The sequence below is a fragment of the Vidua chalybeata genome, chromosome 18, assembly GCF_026979565.1.
Source record: "Vidua chalybeata isolate OUT-0048 chromosome 18, bVidCha1 merged haplotype, whole genome shotgun sequence".
Lineage (NCBI taxonomy): Eukaryota > Metazoa > Chordata > Aves > Passeriformes > Viduidae > Vidua > Vidua chalybeata.
In genome coordinates this window covers 8896398-8922984 of record NC_071547.1, presented here as the reverse complement: position 1 = coordinate 8922984, position 26587 = coordinate 8896398, and the positions used below count along the sequence as shown (strand labels likewise).

At 44.5% G+C, this 26587-nt stretch overlaps 1 protein-coding gene across 3 annotated transcripts in view; it reads left to right on the top strand.

Annotated features, from left to right (window-relative positions):
* The window catches only part of SPECC1L (sperm antigen with calponin homology and coiled-coil domains 1 like), an 85175-nt gene that overhangs the window by 54486 nt on the left and 4102 nt on the right, over nucleotides 1–26587 (top strand). The window contains exon 16 of one of the 3 annotated variants that reach the window (XM_053959036.1): nucleotides 11486–11571. The exons of 1 other annotated variant lie outside the window; for it this stretch is intronic. In XM_053959036.1, coding sequence (XP_053815011.1) covers nucleotides 11486–11569 — 84 coding nt within the window. In that variant the 3' untranslated portion in view covers nucleotides 11570–11571. Of the gene's footprint in view, nucleotides 1–1183; nucleotides 8308–11485; nucleotides 11572–26587 lie in introns of those variants that run through there. One more of the 3 variants, XM_053959035.1, reaches the window with a different exon arrangement.

Sequence of the window (26587 nt, the reverse complement as noted above, 5' to 3'; positions counted from 1 at the left end):
TATCCCAAACCCTTGAGAATGATCACAAAAACTCACCTGAAATGGCCATTATCAGAAATGAGATTTAAGTGATACTTTTGCAACCTAAATTCTAACAAAGCTGCCATAGTTAGCAACTAACAGTACAACAGAGTTTTTAAAAATAACACTTTCCTTGATCCTTATCAGTGCTTTTACCCCCCAGCATTGTGTTTGCTGACAATGGCTGTGTAACTCCTGGGCTTTCCTACTTTGACTTTGGCACTGCTTTGAGATGTGGAAGTTTTTTACCAAATGCTGATGTAAGAATGAGATAGTGGAAAATAACTACAGAAATTCTTGCATAACTCAGCCTTAGTCCAAATGTTGGTGTCTGCCCTTCCTTTTTTTGATGTACTTCATTAAAAGATACTCTAAACAGGCAAATAGAATGGAATTCAGTCTAAGTGCAAATTGCATCCATCTTAAGAAGTTCGTGTCTATTTACATCCCTGCACGCACACTGTGTGTGATGTGTAGGTTTGTGGATATTTTTCTCATCCATATTACATGAGTGAGGGGCTAAGAGGGGTGTGAAACCTGCTGTATGTAAACAGGAGTGGAATGCAAGTAGAAGTTATTCATTTTCTGAAGAAGGTGTTCAGCTAAAAGAACTCACAACTTCTTTCTTGAGTTCTGGAGATTCCTGCATCCAAAGCTTTCAAACAGAGCCTTACAGTAAACAGAAATTGCTAGGAACTGCATCACTCTCTTTTGCTTTGTACATGTGCTGAAGAGGGTCAGTGGGAGTCAGTTATTATTGATGCTTAAGCTGATGAGAATTTTGAACTTTAATTAATATCTGGACCTTGATTCTGTGGCTCACAGTTCCTGGGTAAGTTGTGTTGATTTGCAAGGCTGGTACAGGGTTATGTGAACACTAAAGTCTGACTGTTGTACCAGCTGTGCTCAGTGGGGGACAGCTTGAGCATGCAGAGCATCAGGCATTTCAGTCTGAAGTCAACAAAAGAACTATCTGCAGTTATGCTATTCATTACATTTTGTAAGTAATACCAAGATATATGGAAGAAAACAGCTTTCTTCATCAGTGCTTTAAATTGTGGAAACTTGACAGATTTACTATTCCCAGGAATGTGTGAAAACACTGCCACATTGCTCTCAGGGTTTTCGTTCCTGATTTTGACCAATCTGTTTTCTGTGACAGGACATCAATGAAATGGTGCGAACTGAGCGTCCAGACTGGCAGAATGTCATGCTGTATGTTACAGCAATTTACAAATACTTTGAAACCTGAACCCTAATCATTCAACAGATTCATGGAATACGACCAACATGAGCTACCAGATGGAAATCTTACTGAAATGCTAATCCCCATTTCACTGAAAACTGGCAACATTTGAGTCCCCTCAAACTTCAGTGACACTGTCATGGATTGCTTCAGCTACTAAGCATGGAAACAACTGTTTAAAAGTAAGAACTTGTTGCCACAGTGCTTGGAATAACCCAAGTTATTAAGCTATTAAGATTAATTATGTAGCCTAAAGAGCCTGAACTACTTCTGTGTTGCCTTTCCAGTCAGACTTCCTGAAACTTTCTTTGCTGGGAGGGTGAGATGAATGCTTCCTCTGGCATATAGGAGACTGAATGTACAGATAAAGCTTTGAGAAGGAAAAGGATAACATGGCATCATATTACTGAACTTTCTGTAGCATCCTGATTTCACAGACTCTGAATATTCTACCCACAGCATATGGCAGCCCCATACCGTAGAGTTCTTAATGGTAACTTAGTTAACTGCCTGTACAGCTATTTTCCATCCTTTAAAATGTGCACAATATTCTAGGAAAACAAGCTTTGATTCCATAATGACAAATTGAGGGGAAAAGTGCTCTTGATACCTCGAAAAATCTGGCACAGAAGAAATCTTCATTCTAAAGCTTCATTATAAGCCTACCTCTGTCACAGTGATGTGGCTTTCATCTTTATCTTATGGATTGTAAAGACTAGCACATGCAGCTCCTGGCTTTCAGGGTACACTACACTTCAAGGAATCTGTGCAAAGTCCCTGTGCTTCCACTATAACAGAAATGAATCAGTGATCACCCCTTGTCTGGCTTGTTCTTTGCTCTCTTCCTGCTTTGCCTGTGCAGCACACGCAGCCACCCCGGGCTTTCCTCTACAGCAATACGAGCACACGTCGTGGATATCTGTGGCAGAAGTTTGGAACTGGGATAGCATTTCTTCTGCAGAGAAGATACTCTCAATAAGATGTAATAATGAAGTAGTTTGTCTCAAAATCCAGCTTTGCCATGTTTTCTGTGTGTTTTTCGTTGGTCTTGCACATCCTCATCTGAGTGACAGAAGGTGAGATGTTCTCTGGGAAGGACTGTGGAGGAACTGATGTAATGTGTGTCCACCCAGTCGTCTCAAATACTGCGTGGAAATGACTCACTGTCACAAGGAAGGAATTGAGAAACTTTAGTCTGCTCAACTTCTTTTTCTTTCTGAAAATGTACCTGAATTCATTTAGCAGCTTTTGGGCAAAAGAGTTTAAGTGCCTTAGCTATCATTGAGTTGATATGTCCTGGCACTTCAGGGCCTGCTGTGGAATGTTAATGGCTCCCAATGGTTTCATGGCTCCATTTGTCACGAGCTGTTTGTTGTAATCTTGTTTGTCAAACTGAGGAGAGACTTCACCCTGTCATTGCTTCTGCTTCTTGCTTTTCTGAACAATTACCAGCAGTTCAGCCATGGAACATCTCATTAATATTAAGCAGAAGCTGACTTGAGCAGTGAGTTCTGTAACAGCTGCTATTTATAAGCACAGGCTCTTTCAGCAGTAACCCCATTGTAAAGAAAATAAATCTGTTCTATGGTGCTCTTACGACTGTTAAGGACAGTTTGAATGTCATAGATGTTAACCCAGTGAATGCAACTGTGCTTGGCATCTGTGAAACTTCTTCATGGTAAAAAAGCACAGATTTAACTCAAAAGTATTGCCAAATCCAAAACCCTGTCATCTGAAGAACATAGCCCACGTGAAGAGTAATAATGCAGCATGTCTCTAGCATTGTGTGAGAATACACATTTACACTGATATGTGCCTGTGAGAATTATGGAACTTTGCAAAGTAACTGCTTAACCTGTGCTGAGGGCCTTTGGAGAAGTTTTCAGGGCAGTGGTGTCTCAAACATTCTTGCAGCTCTTTAGAAGTAGAGACCCTCAGATTATTAACTAGTGCATTTGAAGAGCCAGCATAATCTAAAGACAATTGTTACAAGCGAGGTTTCAAGTGAAAGATCTTCATTAATAGATTTTAATAAAAGTCTGAAATGCATTTTCCTCTCCTCTATATTTCTTCAAAATTTTTTTTACTTCATTAGTTTCAATAAGAATAGTTGTAGTGGAAATACACATTATTGCTGTCTTGCTTTCTATCTCCTATTATTAAATTCCAGATTTTGCCAATCAGTGTTTAAAAACCCTTCTGTTTATCCTCTGAACTGATATCCTTATCTATGATTGTCTTATTCATTGCCTTAGAGTTAAAAAATAGTATTTTTCTAATGAAAAGGATAGCATTTCTTGATCTAAATTAACTCATCACCTGTTTTGCTGAGGTAATTTGAGCTTTGAGCTGATTTTTTTTCTGTACAATGGTCATCTTCATTTACCTGGAATGTTGTCAGTCCTTAACTGCAATAACCCTGAGAGTGTCACAATTTGTCAAAGGAGAAATCATGTTTGCCAGATCCCTTCTGTTAAAAACATGAACTGCTGGTCTTCAGAAAGGAAGAGAGAAAGGCTAGCAGTAATTATAACAGGGATCTAGTTATGAACTTCAGAGCTCTGTGAACTTCTTCTTAGTGTCATCTGTCTGATAAAACTCTGTGAATCCAGCCCAGGAACCCTGGGCTTCAGGAAGAGGTTTTTGTGTCCTGATGTGTCTGAGCCTTTACATGAGAGGTGCTGCACAGCTGCCCAGTGGAAGGGATGAAGCAATGGAAGAGCTAAAGCAAACACAATGCCCTGCTGCACTCCAAAGTGTGGCTTTTTCTGAAGGCCCAAACCACATTCAGTTGCTCAAGAGGAAAAATAGCAGTATCCCTTCTGGATGTGGAATAAATATACTGTTGTGTTTTGTTTCTGTTCGTAGTTAATCCTGAAACAGCCTGGTTTTTTGTTCATGTCAAGTGCAAGTTTATGCTGATTTACTTCCCTTCCAATCCAGAAGATATTTCTGAATGTACTGAAAATATGTTGTCATCCATTTGTATTTTACTATGTGCCTTGCAAATGCCTGTGCTGTTGAACATCAGGGTTACTCATGGCCAGCTGTGGCCAGGGTGGGCAACAAGATGGAGCTGTGGGACATCCTGATGCAGGAACAGCTGTGTCATCCTCTGGATCCTGTGGATGGAAACACTTCCATAGGTGTTACACTAGATTTGGGTTTCAGTTGGTTTTGTTTAATCCAGTTTGATCTGGCTGTTTGTTTAAATAGAAACACTAATTTAGTGTCTCCACTGTGAATCTCTGGCCCTCACAAAAATGTCTTATTCCCATACCTCTGAAAAACAGAGAAATTTTCACTTTTAAATTTGTGTTTGTGTGGATAGTTTGTCCAGAATATAGTATATAATTGTGACATATTCTGATTTAAAGGTAGATTTTTGTCTCTTTTGCATAAAATATATCCTTTGAGTTACAAGTAGTATTTCTGATAATTTTTGTCTCCAATTTTATGAAATATTTCCACTGTGTTTGTCTGTAATGTCCATCATTGTGTCTTAGAAGGCCCTTAATTTGCCAGAGCTAAATGAACTCTGCTTTAATTTATTGGTGTAAACTCCTATTCATGTCCCTGGCAGAGGTGATGCTCTGGTTTTTGGTGCATGAGCAAAATAAATTGGAGCCCTCCTGTAATGGTGCAGTGCAGTGGTTTGAGCTGCTGAGGATCTGCCTTGTGAATCGTGTAGCTGTGACATTGGAGTCTCATTTCTGTTACTGATCTCAGTGTTAAGTTCTTAGCTATTTTCTCAGTTTCAACACTCCAGACATTTGGGTTCATTTGCATCACCAGAAGATTACTTTCACTCAATTTGGTTTCTGTACTGATTTGGCCCAGGGCACAATTTTTTTTTCAGCCTAGTGTTAACCAAGATTATTTGGGAAGCTGGAGGTTTGGAGAGCTTGTGGGTGTTTTTCTTCCTGCCTGTGCCTGGTCTGGGGACACTGCCTGCTGTTCAGGTGGTGTGTGACAGTTCCTTCCAAAGTGATGCAGGTACACCTTTAAACTGTGTTCCTGTGACTCCTGTGGTGACTTCACTTCTTGTTTGCCTCTTGCAACTAACACAGTCCCCAAAAAGGAGCTCCTAAGGGGCAAAATTCTTCCAGGAAGAAATGCAGTTGTACATCTACATGCTACTTTTTGCCTGTAAGTGAGTTATGCTGAGGTGGTCTAGAAAGAGAACCTTAAAATAGTCAAGTTCATGGATGGACTGAGTTACCTGTATGGTTTGTTTGTGGTCCTTCCTTTGACTTGGTAAATATTTATTTCTGTTTGGTTTTTATGTTCTGCTGAGTTCTATTTCTGCAACTCCTTTCTTTAAGCTACCATGAGTGTATCCCTTTCTTTAGGCTGATATTAACCAGTTTGAGAAATTAGTTGCTGAGAAGTGCTATTAAAGTGTCTTTGTCAGCCACGAGCGCTGGACATGCCATTGTGCTTTCCCAAGTTAGTGTGTGGTGACTGCAAAACACAGACAGCTCTTAATACACTCAATTGTCCCTATTTAGAAAGGTATTTTTAACAGTGTTTCTGCTTTCACAGGAGAGTGGCTGGGTGGGTTTTAAATTACTGCGTGGCTTGCTGTGTCCCTCCTTCATCTAAGGTTCTTCTGTTGTGTTCCCTGCTTTCAGAATCAGTCTTGTAGTACACTCTATAATTATCTAACCCAAGATGTTAAGCATCTGGAATATGTAGCAAGTATGCTGTGGATAATTAATGCTAAATAACTTAAAAGGTCGAGGTTTGTACAGTTCTGATTTCTGCTAATTGATAAAAGTTTTTTTTTTCCTTATGTTTTTGCTACACTTCCAGTTGTTTGGATGCAACACCCTTGAACTCCGTTTGACAAAGCCACTGTCCTGATCTCCTTGAGCTAATTCATTCTGAGATATTAGAATTATTTCCTCCCAATGAAACTTTAGTAAAACCTATGAATACCAGACAGTTTCCTTCCAATTGACATTAGCTTTTGCTTGGAATATTCCTTACCCAAAGGCCCCTGTCTGCCTCAGAGTTGCACGTAAGCTTCCCATCAGTCCCAGCAGGACTTGGATGCAGAGCAGTAGGGTAAATTTCTGGCAGAATATTACAGCAGCCTGATGCAATTAAGCTGGTTTCATTTTAATCCCCTATTTTCAGGGGTTTTCAGTTTAGGCAAAATCATTTACTGAAAGTTGAAATGTGGCCTGTTAGTTCTCCACTGGGAAGCATGCTTCTGTTTAATAATGTTTTTATGAGATTGTATTTATGGAAATGGAAAGAAAAATGTCATAAAGCTAGTTTTGTTGCACTTTTCTAAGGCTTTTGTATTTTGCATAGTTCTAGAATATGAGGAAGTTGCTTGGGGAAGTCAAGGCTTGGAACCTGCTCTGCCCCAGCATAGCAATGTGTGATGTGCATTTTCACCTTGTGATCCATGTATTATTTTAATTCCCTGGAACTGGTGTATTTATATGGTAGTGGGGGAGCCCAGCAGACATTTCCTGCTGCACAGGAGCCATTGGCAGTCCCAGTCCCACAGTTCATGAACTGACCTCTTCTGACTGTGGACTGCACTTGCAATAATGGAATAGTCCATTTTTGATTCTGAGCTCTTTCAACAAATGAGGAAAATGGGGCTCTTTTTTTTTTTTGTTGTTTGTTTGTTTGTTTGTTTGTTTGTTCCATTGTTGAAATTTCTCTGGAGGCTTTTAATGGTTTCCAATTATTGCATATGTTAATTTAGGATGGTTACTTGGAAATCCGTTCATCTAGGAGGGCACAAATACATGTAACATTATCAAGTAATTAATCCTTGTAACGTACAACATTTCAATTCAATAGAAATTTTGGTTTTATGTGTATTGTAAGGTTAATTTTTCTGTCTATAAGTAGCACTTTTATATGTATCTGAAGGGTTTTTTTGAACAGAAATGTGTTTTTTTTCTGTATATTATCTAATGAGAAGAAAGTATAACACTACTAAACAAGGCATAGAGTAGTTTGCCTCCAGACTGTAAGTTCACTTTAGGTCAGTAATGATCAAGAGTTGTTCAGTGTATCTGAAATAAATCAGTGATCCCATTTACTACTGGACAGCTCTCCTGATCAAACCCAGAAGGGCATTAATTGGTACCCTCCACCTCTTGGACAAGGGTACTTCAGTTCAGGTGTGAGGCAGAACTGACAGAAGTGTGATGAATTTTGGACTTGGCAGAAGAACAGAATTTTATTGATGCCTCAGTCTGACTTCACAGCACTATTCTGGATAAGGACTAACCTTGTTTGAGATGACACTGCAGCCAGTAATGATATCTCCTCAATAGCTAATTTAAAGCTCACTTTCCATGGCCTTTAAAGATGATATAAACCCCAGTGATTCTAAAAGCTCTTCTCATCCTTCCAGCTTTTCTGATTTGTATTGGTTTTACTCTTCTTTGAAACACAGCTGTTGTATGTCAGTCTGTGTATGGGTTTAGAAATTCCTCCAGACAAGTGCAAGTACTTTGCTTTTTTCCAGAACCCTTTTGAATAGTTTACACATATCTTACATAGAGAGAGGCTTTGCATAAATGTACAGATGTACCCACATGCACAAGTATAAATGTGTGTGTACAGACACGTGCTCCTGCAGGTTCTGAATAACATGGAACGTGTTTCAACAAGTGCTTATGTCTTGAATACTTAGGGTGGTGTATTAGTGTATATATTTAAATGGCAAGGAGGAAAAAAACATTTTGTTTGATTCTGGTTAGAGCTGAGAAATACAGCTTTGAGGAAAATTTGAATGAGTGTTCCAATTGTATTTCACCCTGTTTGTGGTTTGAAAGACCCAAGTTGGTAATGACTGGAACTTGAGAAGTCAGCAAGCCTATGTTAAGCTAAACCTTTTGGAGGACCCAATATGCTTTCAGTTTGCAAGGACCACTAAAGACCTGGGCATTTACTTTCTCCATAACGTATTCTGTATGAGTATTTAGTATGTATGCCTTCAATTTGCCAATGTTGCCATGTTTTCTTCTTAATTATTCATGAAATAAAGGTTGCAAATAGGAGAATGTGTGTTTGTTTTCTTGGGTGAAGGCCTGCACGGGGGCTGTTCTCAGGCTGGGTCTGGCACTGTTTTCTCAGGAGTGTTGCAGGAAGCAGTGGTGGAGGTGAGGAGTGTGTGCCAAGGGCTTGTGTGCACATAACCTCAGGATTTTTTTGGAAACCATATCTCTCTTGGGATACCAGCAGCCTCTACCCCCAAAGGGTTTTAAGTGATAAGGCAGTGAGTACCCCAGATAAGAGAGACCTGTTTAAGGCATCTGCTTAGCCTGTATTGTTCTAGAGAAGGAAATTGCAGAGAATATGTTCAGTTTAAGCAACTTCTGTAATACATTGCAGGATTAGAATTACTTCTGTGTTACTTAACCCAACCCAAGTAAGGCAATTGTGTGCTCACCCCCTCTCTGTCTCTAAAGGAGTTGGGCTGGAGAGAGGTTTGGGGGCTTAATCTCTAGAACAGTTCAGACTGTTTAAAGCAGAAGCCTAAACACAAATTTTTCCAGGTGAAAATAAAGCTTAGAACACCTTAAACCTGGTTTGGTCTCAAATCATCCTGGATGGTAACTGTTTTCAAATGCTGGTTTGGAGCTTTAATTTCAAGTGCTCTGGAATAAATTGGATCCAGAGGTTTGGATTGAGCTTCTAATTATTATAAATACTGTTCTGAAAGGCACTGGCTAGTATAGGTTTTTTAATTTTACCTTTCTTTTTTCCCCCCCAAGATTTTGTGTGGTGTTTTCTGACTGTTCAGCAATCCAGAAAAGTCTTTGTCTCAGTAATGTTATTCTGCAAGAAAGTGTCTTGTTTCTCCTTTCTAGAGGTGAAATATTCTCCCTGAGAACTCCTTGCAGTCCTTCCTGCAGTGTCTGGAGCTGCTGGAGGTGTGTGGTTTAAGAACATGCCTGATTTAAGAAAACGTTTTAGTTCTTAAAATGGATTTATATCCTGTTTTTAAGTATGGTTCTTCAGTTTTCACACTTCTTTTGCAAATAAATGTTTCAGAAGTGTATTGTAGTAGACTCGTGTCGGAAAATAGATATTCTTCTTTTCTGTAGCAAGCACATGGCAGCTCCATGGGAGGGACTGCTCCACGTGCAGTGGGCATCTGGAGGGCAGGACATGGCCAGGCCTGAGGGATGCTAAAACTGCAGGGTCTGCACAGTCTGTAGAGCTGCAACTTTTCCCATATCCACTGAAATAATATTCCCTCACCAGAGTATTTTCATGGATTGTCTTCCAAGCTGTCACTAAAAAATTTTGTTAAAAATGTGAAACCGGTTCCATAAGTGTGTCTAAGTTGAATGTAATAAAATTGGTTCATTAATTTTTAAGATCTTACTGTAATGAAAAGCTGCAGCTATATGGAATAGTGAAATAAATACCTCAGAAGGAACAGCAATATAATATTCCATTGTGTTAAATCACAAAAGCTGATATTGGAGTCATGCTTTTTCTGCAGTTAAATTCTGTGGAGGAACTAGGTTAGCAACACAGACCTGCTGAAATTGTGCTAAAGGGTTTCACAATTCCTTTGATCAACAGAAGGGACTTGGATTAATTCATGTCTGTTGCAGAGAGTTTTACAAAGGGCAGAGATCAGAGGAGCTCACAAGATGTGCATTATTACCACACAGAATGATTTTAGAGGAGACCCTTATCATTGAAAGTGAACTCCTTTCTAAACTGTCTTATGAACTAGGAAGCTATTTGCAACCAGTAGCTACTGGTAGAACTTAAAAAATGAGCAAAAAGGAATTCTGTGCCCCTCTCAGCTCCCTCACTCAGTGCTTTGTCTGTGTTGTTTGTCAGCACTATCTTTCCTTGAGCCCAGCATTTCGTGTTGAGATGTTCTCATATCTCAGGCTGGTTGTCTTTTTCATCCTCAGTACTAAAGATTGAGTGAATTCTCCTTTGAATTTGCTCGGAAAGTTGTGATGGCATTGAGGAAGCCCAAGTACCTTCTCTGTGAATTCCTGCTTGGTGCTGCAGCCCTGCACCTTCAATGGGCAGGTTGGCTAATTAGTGTCTCTGTTCCTGGCAGCTCAAGATTAGAAGAGCATTTATGTCTAATTAAATATTTTTATTCGTTTCATTTCTATTAGAAGAGTTGAATTGAAACTTCTCCCATGTAAGTCTTTGTTCAGAAGAAAACATTGTCTATGAATTTTTAAAGAAGCAGATGAGGGAGTGGTGCCACCAATTCTAATCCAGGTCAAGGCTTTTATTAGCCTTTGTCTGCTATTTCCTCAGTGTTACCATTGTTTAACCCTTTTTGTAGGACTGAATTTCTGTATATTAAATGTCCTATTAGAAAAATATGATGTTGGCTTTTCTTAAATGATCTTTGTCCTTCAGGATTTTCCGTGCTTTGCAACCTTCTTCATCTCATTGTGAAAATAGGGTTGGACACAGTAGTGTCTCATCACAGTATTTTTGCTCTTAGACATCTGCATTGGTTCTGTAGTGTGGGGCACTATTTGTGCTTCTCTCCAGTGCTGTGCATAGCTCAATCCCTTGTTTATGTCCTTTTCTTAAACCATTTTAGGCTCTTTCCTCACACCAGAAGCCTAAAAGTTAAGCTCTTAAAAATGAAAGAAACTTGAGAAGGAGACATAACAGTCTGGAGACAACTTCACTGAGCTGTTGACAATATCATATTTTTCAAAAATAAATATCCCACAGAGCACCAAAATGCCCCTGTGTTGAGTTAAGGCTGTGTCTCCGTGGGGCCACACTCAGAGTCCATGGGCTTCACCAGGGCACAGCCTGCACTGGGCATAGCCAGGGCTGTCTCTGCAAAATCACAGCTTTGCATTGTCAGCTTTGCAGTTCAGGAGCTGCAAAATATACCCCTCCAAAAACGGCTGCTCCGAGAAATTAATACAGCTGGACTTTGGTCTGGGCAGAACAAAACGTAAAAGGTGGGTTTGGTGCCCTTCTGCTCTTGGCCAGAGGTACAGCTGGCATTGAAATGGGGTGCTAAAACATGAGCTCAACTCTATAAAACTCTGAAGTTGTGTCATTTTGCACCAACATTTCCAGCACACGCTCTTCCCTAGCAGGGAGTGGTGGGGAGCAGGGTCAGCAGCCACTTTTTGTCTCCAATTTGTGTTGTGACAAAACTGGGTTATACACAATGTCTATTTTGTAAAGTTAAATAAGGGTTGCCCTCTCATTGCTCCTCAGAATAAAATGAGAATAGTTCAAGTGAAGAAGAATCAAGTGACTTCTGCTGGGCCTTTCAACTCCAACAGTTCATTTATTGTGTAAAGGTAAGTTATATTTTAGCTGTTGCTCTGCAGCTCCCACATGATGATTCATGCTACCAGTTTTTCTTCTATTAATAGTTTACAGAGAGTGCTTAAATTTAGATTGAATTCCATCTCAAAGTCTGTCATGCTGGATAGCATTGAGAGAAATAAAGCCACAGTCTGTTTGGGCAGTGTCTTTTACGGGGAGTAGTCAACTCCTGACATGAAATTACTGAAAATCCTTCGTTCCTGACCCAGACTGGATGCAGACTGTGTTGGGGACATGGTTTCTGTTTCCCTGTGAGGGCAAATCTTACCTTGACTTGAGCTTCTTTTCCTTAAGCCTCTGGTAAAAGCTGAATTCCTCCTGTGCTGGAATTGAACAGTTGGTGCAAAAAGGCTTCAGTCTCTGACACAGGAGTGTCCTTCATTATCATTTTAGCCATGGGCATTGCCAGCACAATTCTGCATGTGTAACTTTGTTAAAGGAGGCACTCCAGAAAAATCAAGCTTTTCCCAATGTTGATTTTAAAAATGCTATCAAGTATTTAATGTTGAACAATGTGTGTGAAATAATCACATATATACAAACACACAGATTTGTATTTTTCTATCTATCTATCTATCTATCTATCTATCTATCTGTCTGTCTTTAATGTTGAAGGATTTGCTGGTGTATCCAAAGGACCTTGAGTAACTGTGTCCTCATCCCTCCTTTAGACTAACACAGGTGTCTTTCTTTGCTTTTGAGGAGATTCAGGCAGTATTTGTGGCAATGGGATATGTACAAGTCAGAACACCCTGTTTTAAATGTCCTGTTTGACAGCATTGAACATGTGTGCTAATGCAACACTCAGTTTGATGTTCTTGGCAAAATATACATCCCTTAAATGTAATTTTGCACATATGAAATAATTCAGTCTGGTTAGAAAGAAAAATTTCAAGACAGAGAAGAACCTCAAAACTGATAAAGCATTAATCTCTTTGTAAAGACAGAAATAATTTTTCTGTTTGAAATAAGATTAATTCTTCCAGATTCTGCCCTAGGCAATCTGATAATTTTCAGTCCTCCACATGGAAGCCTCAGCACCTGGGTACAATTTTCTGCTTCCCAGGGTGGCAGGCTGTGTTTGGTTATGAGTCTGTTTTGTGTTCCAGGGGTATCCCTGGTGTGCCCAAGGTGTCACTCAGGCAGTGCCAGCAAAGAGAAGGGTGAGTTTCTCAATAGGTCTCGAGCATGAGGTTTTTATTTACTTTGCTCTCACCTTTTTGGAGTAAGCATTTCAAGGGTTGTTCTACACAGGCTTTCTAGAGTTTACTGCTTGAGCTGAGTTGCTAAATCTGAGGAGTGCAAATATTCTTATCACCACTTTTTAGCTGCCCAAAACTCAGGAGTTTGGCTTGTTCAGTGAGACAGTGAACAGGATGTCACTGCAGCTCTGCTTTCCAGGAATGAGAAAGCCTATCTTGGCTGCACATGGGAGAGTCAGAAAATTTAATTCCTGTCCTTGCAGTCCTGGACTCATTTCAGCTCGGAGCTGACTCTGAATGTGTGGCAGCCCCCACCGTGGCTGTGGGGGCTGCTGGAAGCTGTTTTGTTTCCAGGAGGTTTCAGCCTGTCTCTTCATGTCATCCCTTCTCAAACTGTGCCTGGGCACAGCACTCACAGCAATGCTGGTTTATTCTCCAGAGTGACCAAGGGAAGCTGCACTCTGGTGCTGCCACCCCTGCATTTATTATAAAAAACAAAGAAAAGACTAAAAAAGCTGTTTGTATTCCTTACTGTCAATTTACTGTCATTGGCCACTGGTAAGGGAGGGCATAGGTAGAAATACCCAGAGGTAAGGACAGTGCACATGGAATATGCACAAGAATTATGGTCTGATATGTGACAGGGATAATGGCTTAGAACCACTAGAAAACCAATTCATTTTTTACTTCAGAAGAAAGGTAACAGATCTATTCAGATCTTGTTATAGTAATGGAAGTTATCCTATCCAACTGCTGAATAGGACATAAAAGAGCAGCTGCTCATTATAAACACAGTTCCTTGTGCAGAAGTGAGAAATGAGCAGAAGACATGGAGGGTCTGGCCCCATTGCTCTGGGAGGTGTTAATTCTCATTTTAACATCTTGGATCACTGCAGAGTTCCCAGCTGCACAGATAAAATCAATAGGTGACAATGGGGATCTGATATGCCATCCAAACTGGAATGGCCCGTGAGGGAAGGAGCCAGTGCTTCTGGTATCAGAACACTTTTATAGAAGGAAAGTCATTTCTAAGAAGCTTTAGAAGCTGGTCAGGGAGCCATTATCAGCCAGTCCTGTGAAAGTACTTGGACATTTGTTTTGGATCTTCTATGACTTGCCGATTTAAAAGAAAATCTGTGTAGTCTACATCAAATACTCTTAAAATTGGTTAGCTGCAAAAAATCAAAGAGTTGCAACTGGGAAAAGAAACACCCAATGATGCATTGCTGGGGTCTTTCAAAGGTATGGTGATCAACATTTGTGACTTGGGAAACTTGTGAGGTGATGTATTGAGGATGGGATGGTTAGAATAAACCACTCTGGCAGTTCAGTGAAGAGGGTTGACTGCAACAGCTATGTTTAACGTATTCAGGAACAAAATCAGATTTAGAAAGTGCATCCCTGCTCCTTAAAAGTATTTTGATTTCCAGCTTTCATTGATTTGAATGGGAGAGAGTAATTTGGATGGCTTTGAGGATCTGGGCCAAAGAGTGAGGCAGCCTCTGCAACACAGCAAACACTGCCCTGGAAAGGAGCAACATGGAGCAGATGCAGCAGAGCATGGCAGGCAGCTGATTCTGACTTGCTCCTCTAGTTCAAAAACAATTGCACAGCATAAAATTTCATGGAGTATCAACTAGGAGTGGGAATATGCCACCTCTTGTACAGGGCAGATGTGAGGCCCTCACATGACTAGTATCTTGTTCCTGGTGTCAGCATTTTTTAAAAAAGCTCTGGTAAACATCATGTAGGCAGGTGGCATTTCTAAATCTATCATCTATGCAGCATGTTTTGATGAGCCTCCTAATTTTCCCATCTCCCACTTTTGTTTTTCCTCTTGACTTGGCTAGTCAGTGTATGTGTTCCTTAAAATCATTTCATGTTACTGTGTGGTAAATTACTCCAGCTTTTTCTGTAACTTCCTGGGAAAAATTACTTTTTTTTTTCTCCCCAGAGGATTCCCATTGTGTTTGGAGCAGCCTTCACTCTGCTCTGTAGTTCCCAGCTGCCTGGCTGAGCCAGCCCATGAACCAGCTTGCCTTCCTGACCGGGGTAAGAGTGGAGGGGAGGGCAGCTCAGGTGCTGGCTGCTGCTGCCAGTGCTGGATTTTTAATGCTTAGATGCTCATAGATTTTGAGGTTGGCACTGGAGGGGCCGGTGCCTGTTCTGCTCCTTCTTTCCTACTGTCTTGTTACACCAAGGAGCGGTAAAGCACCTCTCATGCTGCTGCTGCCGGGGAAGGCAGGTGAGCAGTGCTGGGTGTCAGTGATGTGGGAATGCTTTTGGAGTGGGGAATCCTGGAATAAAACCTCACTGTATGACACAAGCAATCCTTGCACAGGCCGGCCTGGGCTGGCTGTCACTGAGGTGGATCACTCTGTCACAGGCTGGTGGGAAGTGTGGAGTCACGCTGGTGCTTTTTCCTGTTTGCAATGTCCACTTGAACTTGAAAAATAGAACTTAACTTCGAAGATACCCACAAAGACCAGTGGGATCGAATTCTTGAGAGGTTCTCTCCCTGTTTCAAAATTGCTGCGAGATGAGTCATGGCTGTCCCCAAGTCCTTCGGAGGAGCGGGAGCTGGCTGGGGACAGGCGCAGCCCCAGGGGCAGCGCCGGCAGGAAGTGTGGAGTGTGCTGGGGGATCCACAGCCGCCTGCCCGGTGGGAACGTGAAACTGCTGTCAAAGAGTCAATATCTCTGCAGACAACTCTTAAACACTTCCAGAGTGGTAATGCACAGGGCTCCTTTCCGTAGGTAGTTGTGGCAGCTAGGAAGAGAAGAGGGTGAAGCTGCTTTGGGTGTGCAGGCTGACCCGGTGTCCCCTCAGCACTGCCCGGGGCCACCCAGACCTGTGTGCTACAGCTGCAGGCTTCGACTCGCTGGGTGGGTTTTCCAGCCTGGAAAGAAGGAGATGCTTAAAATAATGTAGTGAGAAAGCCCTCCTCTCCTCTCCTCCCCTCTGCCCTCTCCTCTCTCCTTTTCCCTTCCCTTTTCCCTCTCCTCTCCTTTCTTTCCTCCTTTCATTGTATGCAGATCAAGTCCAGTCAAAGCCCGCTGCTGTCACTCGCAGGTGCCTCACGACAAGCCAGGACTCTCAAGTAAGTTCCCTCTCTCCTGCAGCCCCGCTGCGGGGATGCTCTCCGGGCTGTCCGTGTCGCTGCCGGGTCGCCGCCGGCCGCGGTAAAGCTGCGGGGCTGCCGGGCGCCCATCCCGCGGGGCCGGGGCCGGGATCGGGAGTCGTTCCCGTGGCCGCGCGTCCCGGTGCCGGTCGCGGTGCCGGTCGCGGTGCCGTTCCCGGTGCCGGTCCCGGTGCCGTTCCCGGTGCCGTTCCCGGTGCCGGTCCCGGTGCCGGTCCCGGTGCCGCGCCCGCCCCGCGCCGCCCTGCAGGGGGAGCCGCGGCGGCCGCGTCCTGCGCGGAGGCGGGAGCGGAGCGGGGCAGCGCCGGCACCGCCACACGGCTCCGGGCGCGGCCGGAGCGGAGCGGCGCCCCGAGGCCAGGTGGGTGAGGCCGGCGGGCCCGCGGGGAGGGGCGGCGGGGGCCCGGGGTGCAGCTCCCGGGGCGGAGCGGGACCTCCCGGCCGGGGCGGGCTGCGGGGCTCGTCCCGCCGGAGCATCCCGAGCGCGGCTGTCCCCGGCCCCGGCAGCCGCCGTGCGCCGCTCGGTTTCCCTCACGGCGTCAGCGGCGGCCGCGGTCCCTCTCCTGCCTGTCCCGGGAATTTGAAAAGTGGCCGCCCGCTGTCCTCTCGGTGCAGCAGAGCCCCAAGACAGGGCGATTTTGCCCTGCTGCTGCTTTCTCCTGCCCCGGCTCGGATGGTGTTTCCCCGTGGAGCCGGTGCGTTTCAGTCCATGCTGATTCCCGACTGTCGGTCCCTCGACACACCCCCGCGCTCCAAGATGTTTGCTCCGCGGATCTTCCCTCAAACATCAGGTGCTGGACTTTGCCTCCCTGCACCCAGCCCTCCTCGGCCTTCCAGCAGATATTTGTGCTTAATCATAAAATAGTGATTCCAGGGGAGCACCCTTCATCCTGCTAACTTCTCTGTAGTGCTTTCAAAGGAGATTTCTATGCACTTCACAGTCGTGTTAAAGGGAAAAGGGCAGGGACTGAATAGATGGCTTCAAACCTGTGCGGTCTTGTCCCATTCCTTGCCCCCAAAAGCCCCAGCTCTGCCTTATCTCTGCCGAGCAGCTGAAAGTTCCTCAGCAGAGCGCCTTTCCCTGCGCCCGGGAGCGCTCAGCCTCGGCACCCCGCGATGGAGCTGCCCTCCCCGAGGGGCCTGTCCCCTGTGCTGGGGGAGAGGGCAGCTGAAGGACAGGCGGACAGGCTGCGAGGTGCGGGCTGTCTCCGCAGCTGCAGGATGTGGCTGCAGGGTTTTGCCCTGTCTGATCTCACGGAGTGCCTGAGGCAGCAGGTGCGTTCCCATCCCGCTGTGTCGGTGCTGGTGCGCGGTGCCCTCGCCGGGGATGCTCCCGGGGGGAGATTTCGGCACGGTCGTTTGTGTGGTCTGAGAGTCACGGTTGCTTTATTGCTCTTTTGTGCCCTGGGCAGTGTGAGTTTGGGGGGTCTCGAGTGCAGGGGGGCTGCAGGCTTTGCCATAGCCTGAAAGGAGGAAAGGTGGTTGAGCACCTTCTTCAAAATTGCCTGGGGCGCTGAGCCCACAGAGAGACAGGAAGGGTTAACTTAAAGAGAACAACATGACTCACTTGGTAAATAGTTAATAGAATTGCTGTAACTGCTTAAAATTATTTTCCTAAGCAGATGGCCAACTATTAGATAACTCTGTCTTTGGATGTATTTGTTTTCAGGTTTCTTATCAGGCTGGTAAGTCTCAGGCACATGTAACTCAAGAACTGGAGTAATTGATAAATTCATCCTTCTGCATGAGGGAAACTAGCAGAGAGAGAGAGAAAGCATGGTCAGCTCCTGCAGTTAGAGACACCCCTGGAGCATATTGCCCAAGTGAGGTAGAAAAAGATTAGATAAAGTGACCAGCAAGGATGTGAGAAATATTTCAATTGAATTAGGTCTGTGGAGAAAATACCTTATTTTGAATCTCAATAAAACAGTCAATATAAATGTAATCACATACCACAAAAACATATGGAAACAAAATCCTGTCTAAAGTGGCAAATGGATTGAATTCTGAATTAACCAGGAAAGCTGTGAACCTCTGAATTTGTAGAGAAAACATGTGGGTACAAACTGCAAACATGTATGTGTGTACATAAAATAAAAATGACCTATTGCAGGGTGTGAAAAAAAAAAAAAAGGCAAGCAGGTCTCCTTTTTAATGGTGGCCATGTGGTACATTTTTAATTTTCATGTGTATATAATCTGTGTCTTTCTGTACGTATTTTTATACATAAAAAATAGAATCAGCATCACCCTGTACCAGGTCAAGGGATGTTGGCCCAATAATGATGTTTTTAGCCTCTGTCCTTCTCTCAGTGGGTACAAAAGGCACTAAAGGTCTGAGCTGGAAGGCCTCTGCCAGGTCTGCCATGTTTGCATTTCTCTTTTTGCTGGTATTTTAATAGGATGTTTCCATAAGGGCTGCTGCTGCTATTGCATTTGAATATAAGCAACTTTCAAAAGCTCTTAATCTTTTTTGTTTAATCTTCAATGATGGATTTAATGTAGAGCTGTGTGGTTAAGTTCTCCTAAGAACCACTGGGAAAAGCTCAGCCCTGCAGAAGGTTTGGGGGAATCTTTACTCTTGCTTTCAGTCCTGTCTTTCAGAAGGGTCCGGTCCCCCCTTGGTTTTGAACCTGGCTGCTTTTCCATCTTGTGTTGAGGGAAAGCCTCTCCCTTTACCACTTCCTTTCTGCCTGCCTGACTGATGGCTGTATGATTTCTTGTCTGTACAGGATGTTTAAGGTTTCACAGATTTCTCACCATTTTCACTATGCTTCAGCTCTTCAATGGGGTTTGACGTTTCTGCCCACTGAGATGGGACAAGGCACGGTGTGGGGAAAGTCTGAGTTCTGCACAGTTCTGGAGTGAGGTGTTCTCCATCCAAGGGCTGGTGCCAGTATCTCTCTTGATGTCCTGCAAAATTTGTCCTTGTCTTCAGCTCGAGGAGATTCCAGCTCTGCTTGTTCATTTTCTCATTTGATCTGGATTGTGATTAACTTCCAAGGTCGTTCTTTATTGTGTGATTTCCGTCTGAAAATGGACACGGGCTTTTTTTTTTTTTTTTTGACTTTAAAGTAAAAACCAGGAAAGAGATCTTGAGCTGTGTGTCAAGGAATCAGAGAAGAACCTCACAAGTCAATGGAGGGTTGTTCCTTTCTATCAGGATAACTGGTATTTAGGACTAGAAGGTTTGGCTGCTTCAGGGACCATCTTCAGGTTCTGCACAGTGCACCTGAACAGCTTTGGTAAAGCTACTTGAACAAAATAGCACCAGTTCCTTGCCCTCTGCTCATTTAAAAAATGCTGAGGAAGCTGCCACTTAATGAGATGCTTTTGTGGTTGAATATTGAGGGTTGGACTGTTAGGGGTGAGGAACTGGCAGCATTCTGTCTTGGGAGGGCAGGACGGTCTGGCAGAAGCACAGAAGGTGATTTAACCTCTGGAGGCTTCAATTCCTTCTGTAGTCAGAAGATGCCTCTCCCTTCACAAAGGTTGCATCTGTATCAGGGATAATTATTGGTTGTATTGCACGGGTTTTTTCTGCAGTATGATCACAGGTAGATCAGAATGGACAGATGGCACAAAAAATTCTCAATTATGGAAAATATCCTTAGGAGGCACTTGGAGGTCATCTAATTGAGACCTCTGCCCAAAGGCAGGATCAGCTATGGATTTGCCATTCCTGACATCTTTCTCTATCCTGCTCCTTAAGACCTGCAGTGGAGACTCCTCACTTTCCTGGTGTGCAGGAAATACTCTGATGTCCAGCATAAACCTTCTTTGCTCTAACTCATTCTTCATCCTGACCACAGTGGGCAACCCAAAGGCAATCAGCAAAGAGTATATCAAAGCACTTCACCAAATACAGGTATTTGGTAAATGTGAGTGGGTAAAGGTGTGATCTCTCATTCCTCGACCCGGGTCCTGGGGCTCTTGCCGATGGGGATTTTTACATTTTTATTTCTTTAAAAGATACAAATTTCAAGCCCAAATAAAGTAATTTTATTACCACTACAAATGCAGCTGTGAAAGGCAGGGTTTGAAAAGAAATGACGGCTACAAGACAAATTGTATTTATCTTAGATGGTAAGTCAGGGGTTGCATGCAGTAGGTTTATCACTATCTGACAGGTAACAAGATAAAGTCCAGGTGTTACACAGGGATGTGGAAAGACTTGAAACAGGAACAAAGAATACTTTACAAAGCATTTTTAGGGAAAATTTGCAAACAATGCATCTGAGACAATGGAGAAGTTAGCAGGGAGGGAAACTTCTTGCAGGGATGATTTGAGCAAGGGACAGGGGGAGGGAAAGGCATGCCGGGCATGAGGGAATCTTCCTGTCCCTCTGTGATACGAGGAGAGGAAAGGGGGGTTTTCCTGGAGCTTTGGAGACGTGACGGATGACATGCTGGGCTCCTGTCTGTGTGTTGATTAGCATTTGTGATTGCTCCCAGTTCCAGGGGGGAAGGCACCGGCACTCTAGTCCTTGCAGCCTGGGGCTGTTCCATCTGCGGCAGGCTGCCATACGGCATTCCCTGTGTCCCTGTGCCCGCTGTTTGTGCCTGCCAACTCCAGCCGTGCCCCTGTTCCGCAGCTCCCCGGGGGGGTTGGCTGGTGGAGCCTCTGGAAGCCCAGCCCGAGCCGCGGGGTCCCGTCCGAGCATCCCCCGGGCAGGGCAGCCCCTCACCCGTCCGGGGCAGGAACGCTGCTGAGCGGAGCCAAGTGAAGCTTTTAGTGCATCCTTTCGGGAATGGTGAGGTTTGCAGTATTCCCTGTTAGAAGTTTCCTCATTTAGTATTCAGGCCTCAGTGTCTCCTCTGTTTTTCTCCTGGCTTTGCTTTGTTGGAGATGTTTTGGTTTGGGTTTGCACTGTTGTGTTCTCCTCTTGCTTCTTGTCTCCTCTTTCCCTCCCATCCTCTTATTTTTTCTGACTAGGGCAGCATAAATGTTTCTGCTCTCTCTGCCTGTTCTCTAATATTGGCCTCTTATGCAAATTCCCCTTCTTGTACTGGGAAAGTCCTCTACAAACAGCCCTATCATTTTGGTTATTGAGTTTTCCTCAATAGAATAGGATTGTCAGATCCTAGTATGAATCAGCTGTTGAGCTTAAGGACTTAAGGGAAGTAGGTGGTTAAATGTCATATTCTCTGATAATAACAACTTTGGTTTCAGTGAGATCCATATACCTGGGCACAGACTGGGATTTTCCATAGGAAACATTCCCCTGGATAAAAGACAGCTAAGAGGTATGCGGCTTTTTAGTAAAATCTTCAGAAGAGAGGCACGTGATTGAAATTGATTTGAATAATTACAGTTTCCACATACGTCCAATCCACAGATCAGTGCTCAGCTTCAATGGGATGGTGGAAAATCACATCAGACTGACCTGGGCTGGCACCAGCACCATTACAGCTCCTGGAGCATGTGTGGGGAAGGACACTGACATTTAAAAAGTTTGTAAAATGTTCTGCAGCCTGGATTTTGGCAAAAAAAGGGATCCGTGCTGATGGCTGCCTAGTCAGGGATCTGGGACTGTTCCTGATAATCCCAAAATGCAGGCCTCTTTAGCAGATCTTTTAAAACTGAGGCACCTAACTTTATCAAACACCTAAAAAACATTAATACTTTGTTTTATGTCATCCTGTGTCTTATGAAATGTTGATCCAAACTTTGCTTGACCATTATGATTCATTTGGGATTCTTGTTAACTTTCCTACCCCATTCCTAAAGGGAAACCTTCCTTTTCCTCCATGTAGCCACCCTACAGCCCAGCTCTATGATTACAGCAGGCAAGGGATGGACACAATCCAGGTGGGAGAAACCATCCTAAAGGCTTGGGGGGTATCTGTTCTGAGAGCTCCCCCGGATCCATCTCTGCCTGACTAATATCTTTTGTGTTTGGAGTCTAATGTCACAGTCCCTAAGGAATTTGCCTTGGGGATCCTTTTTGGTTTATCCTTGTTTGGCAAGGTGTGAGGATCATGGTTGTCACACATTTGAGAAATGATCGCAGGTTTCTTTACAGATGGACTTTTTCTATGATGTCTTGTTGTGCAGAGACTGTAAAATACCTGAAATTTTCGCAGGACAGAAGGGCCACTTGCCAAGGCTGGTGGAGGTATCTCTGCTGTAGTGGGGACCTGACAGCTCCTCTCCTCTCCTCTCCTCTCCTCTCCTCTCCTCTCCTCTCCTCTCCTCTCCTCTCCTCTCCTCTCCTCTCCTCTCCTCTCCTCTCCTCTCCTCTCCTCTCCTCTCCTCTCCTCTCCTCTCCTCTCTCCTCTCCTCTCCTCTCCTCTCCTCTCCTCTCCTCTCCTCTCCTCTCCTCTCCTCTCCTCTCCTCTCCTCTCCTCTCCTCTCCTCTCCTCTCCTCTCCTCTCCTCTCCTCTCCTCTCCTCTCCTCTCCTCTCCTCTCCTCTCCTCTCCTCTCCTCTCCTCTCCTCTCCTCTCCTCTCCTCTCCTCTCCTCTCCTCTCCTCTCTCCTCTCCTCTCCTCTCCTCTCCTCTCCTCTCCTCTCCTCTCCTCTCCTCTCCTCTCCTCTCCTCTCCTCTCCTCTCCTCTCCTCTCCTCTCCTCTCCTCTCCTCTCCTCTCCTCTCCTCTCCTCTCCTCTCCTCTCCTCTCCTCTCCTCTCCTCTCCTCTCCTCTCCTCTCCTCTCCTCTCCTCTCCTCTCCTCTCCTCTCCTCTCCTCTCCTCTCCTCTCCTCTCCTCTCCTCTCCTCTCCTCTCCTCTCCTCTCCTCTCCTCTCTCCCTCTGGACAAGAACCGCAGCTCATGAACAGCCGGCAATTGCAGGAAAATGTTTTCTGAAGTGATTTATGAACGGCTGCTGGTTCTCCAGTGTGATGGTTCGATGCAGAAGGACAGAACTCGGTGGTGAGAAGTGTCATTTCCCCAGCAGCCCTGTGCTCTCCGCCCCAGCCCAGCGGCGGCGCCGGCCGGAGCCGCCGGGGCAGGAAGCGTGAGAGGTGCGGGGCTGCGCTGGGGCGGATGTGCTCTGACCACAGCACAGGGGCTGAGGAAATGACAGAAGGACTTAAGAGTCCTCACAGCACCACACTGACACTCTGCGATCAGTAACAGTGACGTTGGAAAGTTCTTAATAAATCGGATTATAATCAAGGACCTGGGGAAAAAAAGCCAGTCCCTTTGAGTACCTCCAGTGTCGGTGTGGCTGGCTGTGATAGTGGAAATGCAAGTCACCTCACAAGGGGGACAGCAGTGTGGTGCAAGTCACAGCAAAGAGGAGAGGGAATGGCAAAGTGAGGGCATGTGGCCTCGGGGCAGCATCAGAGCATCAACTCCTTATCCACAGAGGGTGGCAGAGTCCTAAAAATGTCTTAAATAGCTCTGAGGCTGCGACAGAAGCACGATGGTGAGGCTAACACTGAGCAAATAAGCATTAGCAGTCAGAGTACCTTACAAAATGCATGAGGGAAGGTTGCTGGAAACAAACTCAGGGGACAGAAAATTTGTTATTGTGGCTTTTGCCTGCTTTTGGGATGAGCAGTGTCATACAATGCTTTCATCAGGATAGGGAAGGACAGCCGGGGAATCATTTTAAGTTACATGGAGAGAGATAGTAAGAGTTACATTCTTTCTGCTGTAGGAGGATGTTGGTTGCCCTGCACTGGGGTGAGTTTTTGTTTCACCATCAGAGTTTATGCAAACGCTCCTGGCAGCCTGCTGGACAGTGCTCGAGGGAGCAGGGATCACAGGGCATGGTGCAGAGATAACCTGCACTTAGAGAAGGCAAATAGGATTTGGGAATAACTGAATAAAAATGCAAGAAAACGAACAGATGTACCCAATTCTCAACTGCCTGTCTGGAAACTTCATCCAGAAATGAGAGGCAAAGTCACATCTGGAGATAAATCTGCTCCATTATTTTAAAATAGACCAGAATGGATGCATTAGCAATATGATAAATATCTTCAGAGTAAATTCTTCCCTTGCTGTATTCCTCAGTGGGTCACCTCTTCTTTATATTCTGTTTCCTCATTTCTCTTATTTTGTCCTTGAAGGAAATGCTCCTCATGTGTGAACACAGCTGGCTTTAGTAGGGCTGTGAGGAGGCAGAGTTTGCCTTTGAGTTCTTCCCTCACACAGGAAAGGAAAACTGGCTCCTCAGAGACATTGTGGATGATATTGGCAGTAGTAACTTGTTTCTGGCCATGGTACATGGTTTTAATTATGCTTTTTTACTTGTCTGCCTTATGAAAGCCTATCCAAATGCTCTATTTTTATTTTTTTTTCTTTTAGAAATGCCACCATAGATAAATGAACATCAGGCATTCTGAGTACAAAAAATTTGCTCAAAAATCCAACATGTTTCGGTGTCTTTTGGCAATATATCGTGATGCCTACTGCCCAGTGAGACTTTGGTGAGCACGGGGGAGCCATTTTCCCTTCTGTTTGTTTGATCTGGCTTATTTAACTGCTGGTCATTCATCCTTACTTAGTTTTGCCCTCCTTGGCTTTTTGTGACCATTAGAATTGGAATAATTACTGTGAGGTTTTTTCCTTGCTTTTAAACATTTATAGCATCCACTTAGGAAGAAAAGATGGTCAAATGTGTTCTGCTCTAATCTTCCGCTACCACAATAAAAATTAATCCACTTCTAGCACTGGGAGGGCAGGAGGCAAAGCTGCAATGTTGGTTTGGGATCAGCCATTCCTGTCTGCCAGTCCATCTTGCTTGCTGTCCAGTGGGATTTCACTGTTGGGGCAGTTTTGTTTTTTAGTTTTTTTTTTTTTTTCTAATGGGCATAAATAGGAGGAGAAGAGAGGCACAGGACAAGCTGGCAGGGTATGGTTTTGTCATGGTTTCGGCTGCTGTCACTCATGCAGCAGTCTGAGTATCTCTGGTAAATCAGTCAAGACTTTACACGCAGGTTCACCATGCTTGTTGCTGGAGTACAGTTTCCTTTCTTGGCCTGGACTGCAGCAGGGATGGAAACGTAAAACAGAATTGTTGCCCCTCTTTCCCATTTTTAAACTGATAGACAAAGTTCAGGCACAGTACAGGTCTCTGAAGAGCCATTTCTTCTGCCTTTCACGAGTACATGAAGAGAAGGTTTTAAGTCTTGGAGGGCTGTTGCTTTCCTGTAAGAGGGGATTACACCAAATTTAGCAAAGCTGAAACTCTCATTTTACTTATTATTTCAGGAGAACTTGCAAAACCTATCCAGAAAGCTCTTTACCCCACTGTAGGTTTATATTACAGCAGACTTCACTTCCCAAGAGGAGACAAAGTCTATGCTTCCAAAAACCCTCGGCCTTGCATTTTTGCAGTCAGAGCATCAGTGGCTCAGATGATATTTTGGATAAAATCTGAAACGGTGCCTGGAAGGGTCAGACTGGCACCTGGAGTCCCTTGATAGAACAAAAATTTCCACACTTGCCCATGTTCTGCACTTGCAATGGTGTCCATGCAGGCAGGCGTGCAAGGGCCTCCAGGGAGGGCTGAGGGAAAGTGCAAGTGCTCCAGGTACCTGAAAACCAAGACCACGGTGTGCTGATAATTTTGCCTGCTTTGTTTCACTTGTATCCTTTGTTAACAAAGAGCAGTCTAGAGGGAAATAGTCTATTATTAATATTTAATTTCCTTCTATTACTGTAAGCAGATGACCTAAAAGATCATTTAGGCAGCAGCCAATAAAAAAGCAAAGAGAGGAATCAGAAAATGTATGTCTTGGTTAGGTGGGTGATGCCTCCTTCCTCCTCTCTCCTGCCCCACCCAGCCACAGCTCTTCATCCTTCCATGGGAGGCAGGGCTGGGGATGCTCCCCACAGCTGTGTGTGAGCAGTCAGGGACCCAAGGAAGCTGCTCTGCGTGAAGTATTCATAAAATACCGAACTACAGAAAGGAAACCCTTGAGCAGCACAGAGAAGTGCTCCTGCTGCCTTCCCTATCGTGCTGCCCAAAGGACACCTGTTTTCATCATGTTTTACAGCCCCGGTTGTTTTGCAAATTTGTGTTCTGCCTGTGAGCACATTGGCTCGTTTATTGTGACTTGATCCTCTGAAGTGGTGGGGAGAGACAAGATTTCTTGGAGTCTTTGATTTAAAAGATAGGGAGATTCTCTTTGAGCTGAAGAGATTTCAAAGAGAGGATAAAAACTGACAAGCATCTCCCCCTCCAGGCTTTGGAAAGTAGGAAACAAATGATTTAGCAGCACCAAATTTTCTGCTTAGGGCCATGTGTGAATTCAAGGATTTTCCCTAAGGGAGTTAGGTAATCTGCATGTGGCTGGTACCTGGCAAGGGTCATGTTGTCAGAAGGAGATGTAAGATTGTGATCTGTGGAATGAGCCCTGATGAACACCCCCCCGGCCCCCTTAAGCTGCCTGCTGCCTCTCCTGCCCCATCCTAGAGCAGACACAGAAACCAACCCCTCTGGGGCCTGGGGAAGCTGCAGTCTGTCACCTACATGCCCACAGACTGTCTCGGGTGCCCTAAGGGCTGCTGATCATCTGGAGTTTTTGCTAATATGTGAGAGGAGCTGTCAAGCTGAAGTGTCACAGGCACTGTGAGCCTGGCAGGCACAGAGGTGCATCTGCTGTCTGCCAGCTGATAGAGCCTGGGCAGCCCAAACCTCCCAGAGCAGGATGGACTCAGCCTGGAGGGGCCAAGAGCAGGAGATGAGCTTG